At 44.8% G+C, this 5,979-nt stretch overlaps 1 protein-coding gene across 1 annotated transcript; it reads right to left on the bottom strand.

The window, feature by feature from the left end:
* Positions 1 to 423: 423 nt before the first annotated feature.
* LMOD3 (leiomodin 3) lies at positions 424 to 5,321 on the bottom strand. Its single transcript, XM_071549677.1, has 3 exons — positions 5,000 to 5,321; positions 1,864 to 3,185; positions 424 to 655 (listed from the first exon to the last, which is right to left on the bottom strand). The coding sequence occupies exons 1-3, from the start codon at positions 5,319 to 5,321 to the stop codon at positions 629 to 631; spliced, it is 1,671 nt and encodes a 556-aa protein (XP_071405778.1). The 3' UTR covers positions 424 to 628.
* Positions 5,322 to 5,979: the final 658 nt, after the last annotated feature.

Raw genomic sequence — 5,979 nt, 5'->3', positions numbered from 1 at the left:
TGATCAGGTACAATACCCACTAGGCTATGTTCTGAAATCAAGCTTGAAACCACCCAGACAAGGTGTTTGTTGTACCAGAGCAGTCCTTCTGTCTCTGAGCATCTGGTTAGTGATAGAAGTGCTGCACACATCTTACAGAGAAAGCTTTATTTCATTTCTGTTTCCTTAGCCTAAAAAATGAAGCTGTATACACGGAAACTGAATACGTTTCTCACAGACAAGAGAATAATAAAAGAGCATGTGTGTGAAAAGAAAGATAAAGCACAGCGTGTTCCTGCAGAATCTGGCAGCAGAAGGACAACGTGGAAGCAAAGTAGTTTGCTGACAAACTAGAAAGACAAGGTTATTGATGCCTCTGAGAAAATACTCCCACAACAAACTGAAGCCTCAAATCCACTTGGCAGACAGATGGCAGCGGGATTGTTTGATACCCGATGGAAATGTTTAGCACTGAGTTTTCCCATGCCAGCTGTTTCCACCACACTTATAAAAGTGTGTATCGCAAGCTTTGTTCCCAAAGAGTTGAATATACCACCTGGGTTCTGCAGAAAACATCTGCTGAAACTGTTGTAAGCAGAACTCGAATAGTCCTTATTCCAAGTTGTTTTCTTCAGGTCAGTCTGGTCTCTCACTCCAGCTGCTTTGGCAATGGCACCTGGACAAGGACAGTAACTATTAGGAGGAGAAAATTTGTCAGTCCTATTTCCCAAACCAATTTAGTCTAATACAAACCTTCAGAAACTGTAAAATGAACAAAAATATAACAGCTGGGAGCTCCAAGGAGCTCTGGTTGGGAATTTCTTTTGTTTGTAATTTTCCACTTGCTGTTTGTGATGTTTTATGCCCAGGAAGTCAATTTGAAGGCACTGAGTCCCATCATGGAGCGAACAACCAGCCAACTTGGCTCAAGCAGGAAACCCCCATTTCAGAGATGAAGCCAAGGGTGTTGAGGCAAACCAGGAGTTATCAAGATCACACAGGATGGGGAGAATAACAACCTAATAACCCCAAATCCAAGACAAGTGGCACAATGACAGAGGATAAAAAAAAAATCAACCCAAAACAAGAAAAGTCCCAAAACAACTACCAGAAGCCACCAAACAGAAAAAACACCTCAAACTCCCAACACACATGTCCATTACCAAGGGAATAATTATTTCTGTCTAGCTATAAATGAAAGCAAAATGAGGCCTAGTATATTAAAATGTCAATATTAAAAAATAATTACAAAATGCTTCTAATTTCTTTTTTTTTCCTATTAGCACTATAGTTTTGCAGTTGATTTAAATAAGGACAGAAAAAGATTGAGCAGCAAAGGACCACTAAAATATTACAGTCCTTGTTGCCAGGTGAGGCAGGCAGGAGCAGGGCTGCAGGCTGTGAGCCTTGGCTGGATTTCAGTGTGGGCCAGGTGATGGTGCTTTCTTGAGTAAAGTGAGAGCTAAGATAACACAGCTATTGAAGAGAGAAACAGTGTTTTTATGGCAGTCTGAGGCCAGACTAATGTGAAAAGTAATACCTGTTTCTCTCCTGAAACAAGCATTTCATAACGGAATGTGCCTAGCATAACTAATATGCTGTTAGTAGTATGGTCAGGCTGAGTTTCTGTGGGTTTGTTCACCTCCCAGGTGAATTTCCAGTTTTTTGATGCAGACAGGGCGCTTGCTGCCATTTCTCTGTGCAAGCCAGACCTTGGTACTGCTGCAAAACAACGCCTGTATCCCAGGAGGAGCAGCCTGACAGAACAATGGTGATGCCTCTTGCAGGTGGATTGCCAGCCCCACCAAATGCCCGATGTTTGCAGCCCCAGCTCGGAGCTCGCTGGTGAACGTGGTTCCCTCACCGCCACCGCTCGGCACTCACAGGTTTGAGATAAGCAACGTTGCTCTGACGGATGTCATTGAGGAGCTGATCCCTCGGAGTTATTTCGACAAGGGGAGGAGGTCTTCTCCTGGGAATCGGTTTAAGTGTTTTGATGACGTCTTTGAGGTTGGTTTTCTCGGCAGGTTCCACGTACTCCGGCACGGCAGGTTTACGCTGAGTCTTCTTCAGCTTGACCACTTTGAAGCTGACGGGTTTCTCTCTGCGGGTCTGCTCTGGGGCAGGCTGCCTTGTGCTGTCCTGCCTTTTGTTCAGTGACACAGCTGAAGGGCCAGATGGTTTTGGGGCTTGTGGGGGTTCATGCATCCTCAGCTGGGGCAGAGGTCCCCCCAGCATTTCCCACATCCCAGGAGGCAACCCAAGTCCGTTTTCAAGCATCGTTATCAACTCTTTCTGCTCTTTCATTTGCTGCTGCCTTTGTCCCTCTTGCCTCTTTTGCCTCTGCTTGTCCAGGTTTCTGCTGAGCAGGTTGGTCACCACCATCCTGGGCCCTGGCAGTTCAAAGTGGTACCCCATTTTCAGGAGGGTGGTGTTGGCTTTCAGCAGCCTGGCAATCTCCATCTCTGCCTGGTGACCCAGCATGCCCCGCTGGTTGTGGAAGCGGAGCTCCGTCAGCGTCTCGTTGTACTGGAGGCACCGCATGATGGCGACGATCCCTTTACCAGAGATGAAGTTGGAGTCGATGTTGAGTGTGGTGATGCTCCTGTTCTCCCGCAGCATGTTGGCCAGTGCAAATGCCACGTTGTCGTCGGCCCCCACGTTGGCCAAGCTGAACGTTTTTACATTCTTATTCTTTTTCATGGCATTGACAAAGTCTATCAGCATTTCCTTGGGGACGTTTTCAATGTTGTTCAGGTTGAGCTCTTTCACATCTGGGTTGTTTTTTCGGACTTTCTCCAAACTCTCCTCTAAATTGGTTTGGTTTCCTGAAGGCCTGGCACTTAGCTTCATGAAGCTGGTATCCAGCGCTAGCTTTTGGGGGATGTTCAATTTTGATATTTTCTTTTCATTTTCATTTGGCTTTTCTTTGATTTCTCCCAGTTCTGTACCTGGTTTCTTACTCATCTGATCACTGTGACAGTTCTCATTGGTGTAATTCTCCTTTTCTTCCAATTCAGTCTCATCTTCCTCTTCTTCTTCCTCCTCCTCTTCATCATCTTCCTCTTCCTCCTCCTCTTCGGCTTGTTCTTTCTCATCCTCCTCCTCCCCTCTCTCCTTATCGCTTCCATCCTTCTTTGTGTCCCCAGATTGCGTTCCTGAGTTGGACACATGCTCATTTTGGTAGTGTCTCTCTTTTCCCTCTGCTCCTGGCATCCTCCCGCCGGCTGCCTCGCCACTGCCACCAGCCCTTCCTTCCATCTCCGCAGCGCTTCTCTGAGGAAGACAAAACCTCACAGCTGAAATCACTGAACACAGTTTTGTCACATTAACTTTCTGCTCAAATAAATATGTAGCAGTTGGATTTAGTTCCCTCTGTGTCCATACATTAGAGAATAATCCCTCAAAGTGTCACAGCCTAGAAGTCCAGGCTGCGCTGGCTTGCTGGGGGATACAGGAACAACTTGTTCTTAAGGAGGCTGCAAACCAGTTTCTCTTCTTTGCCTACAAAATTAAATCCTGACAATTAAATCCTGAACGTATTTAATGCTACATTAAGGTGGTCCTTGAACTCTTCTGGAGGTTAAGAATCTGATTCACAGTCTATTTCTGGATTTTGTGTAATTTTTATCTTTTCTTGGGCAAGAAAGTTTCTTTTCTATGCCACAAACTACTGGAAATAAGTTTGAACCACTGATGGTTTGCTCAGCCCAAGGAGGAGTGAAGAGGGCACATCATGACTACAGAGGGACAAAAAGGCTGGGACAAGAAGGCTGCCTGCTCTGGTACTGCCAGAGCATCACAGCTGAGGAGGCCCCTCACTGAAGAAAAAGCAAAATATTAGCTCAAGTTTGAGTTCAGAGAGAGGAAACCAGACCCTGCACAACCTGTTGCAAGGCTGTGGGGCCTCTAGCAACAAAATGAAATTAATTACAGGCTTCTACCTCTCCAGAGACCCCACCACCAGCTGAGATTTTTTTCTCAAGCATCTTTTTGCAAGTGGATCCTCCATCACTGAGAAATGCTAATGAAAACAAGCTGTTTTTCCAAAGATTTGCACTACTTCAGGCAGGGCTTTTGCTGCACCCAAAGTCACACAAAATGGTCACAGTCACCTCTGCCCTTGGGGCTGTGGCTCTTCTTTGCTGTGGCAGTGAATGGGTTTAGTGTGGGGATTGCTTGACCAGCTGTGAATTCAGCAGCCAACTCCGCACCCAAATTCCAGATTTAACCTCAGAAGAGCTATTATTTCTTTGAGGGTAAGCGTGTTACTGGAAGGGAAGAAACCCACAGATTTCCCCATGAAACTTGCCTGGGGAAGTCCATGATGTACTGTGTTGGTCTGTATTAGCAAAACCACTGGTATTTAAAACAAAAATAAAATAAATCAGTTATCTCAAATTCACTTAAGTTTTGGGTATAGATGTCTTTCATCTGGCCAAGTTTCAATTCTATTAACCTATTTTTAAGTGTGGCCCTCATCCTGAAAGATATCTAAGTATGACCTTAACTTTATTTCAAAGTCATAGGGATAGTCAAATAAATTTAAGGGCTGTATTGAAGAGGGTTGGACTAGTTCCTGGAGTTTGCATGCTTGGTTGTTAGTGAAAGTTTAAATACAGTGCATTAGGTTTTTCTCCAATATGTAATTAAATTCTGACAATTAATTAATTTAATAAATACGATTAATGCCATCTTTTATGGAAAAGCAACATGGTGTTGTTTCATATGCAAAGTCAAACACATTTTAATTACATACTCCAAACTGATCTGGTGACAATTTCTCAGTGATTTGATTTACTGAAACAGAATTAGGATTTTCTTACTTTAAAAAGCTTAACTAAATATTTAGGGAAAGCAATTAAAAAATTACTAACCCTGACATCAGTCCAAGCTGGATTCTTTCACTGCTGAGGCTTTTGGGATTAATCTAAACTTGTTTGTGCCATACCTTACGTAAGGGACAGAAGCAGAGGCAGGTTAAGGTATTAAGTTATAAAACAGATCCCACAGCAGATGCATAATAAATATTTGTGATTTTTGCTCGTTACCTCAGAGGGCAAGAGGGTGACAGGAACTCTCTCGTCCTCGAGCATGCGTCTGGATGCCTTCTGCCAGTACAGGTAGTCAACCAGGGATCTGTGGTCAAAGCTCCCTGTGGGGGGTTTCTCTGTCTGATCCTTCTGTATCATCCCAGTTGGGACTTCAGGGTCTGGGGCCATGACTTCCATCTCACACTGCAGCTCCTTTAGCTCCTCAGGGGACAGGTTTGCCAGGATTTCATCTTCATCGATGTCCTCAGGACACACATCTTCATCGGAGTTTTGGCCAAGTTCAGACATGTTCATTCTTCTCTCCTTCCTCTATTACTTTTTAAACCTACAGAGAAAGCTAAATTTCAAAGGGTTTTATTTCTGTCTCCCCTCACTAGCAGCAGTTCCTCTGGTTAAATCCACAACTTCATGTTTTGGTCATGAGCTGTGGCAGCTCTCGGTCTCAGTGCGGGCGACAGCCCATCCAGTCTATATTAAGCTGCACTTGGCTGGATAAAGAGAATTTATGGCCATGCTCCATTTTCAGCAACCTGTCAGCTGTGCAAACCCTTCTGACATTTCAGTGCAGCTGGTGTGTCCCCCATTGAGGGAGGCAGGAGACGGCTGTTTTCCAGAGAGTTCCCGGGACACTGCACCGTTCAGTGCTGGAATTGCCATAGGTGGATGGAGGAACATTAATGGTATGTGTGAGGTGCACAGGTGAAGTCCTGCCTGTGGGAAGGATCAGCACAAGGTGTCTGTAAACATAACATCTCTGATCTGTCTCAAAAGGTGAGGGGACTGCAGGCTTTGCACTGGCTTTGGTCAGCTCTAAAGCCTGAGTGGACATTGCAGGTGGTTTAGGTGTGAGGGCAGCCACCCACAATTAATGACCTCTCCCAAATGCTACATCCTGATTAGGGCAAAATCATCCAAGATAGAAAAAAAACATGTGAACAGTTGGTAC

Source organism: Pithys albifrons, chromosome 3 (genome assembly GCF_047495875.1).
Source record: "Pithys albifrons albifrons isolate INPA30051 chromosome 3, PitAlb_v1, whole genome shotgun sequence".
Lineage (NCBI taxonomy): Eukaryota > Metazoa > Chordata > Aves > Passeriformes > Thamnophilidae > Pithys > Pithys albifrons.
The sequence above is the reverse complement of the archived record's forward strand: the minus strand, read 5'-3'. Positions and strand labels throughout refer to the sequence as shown.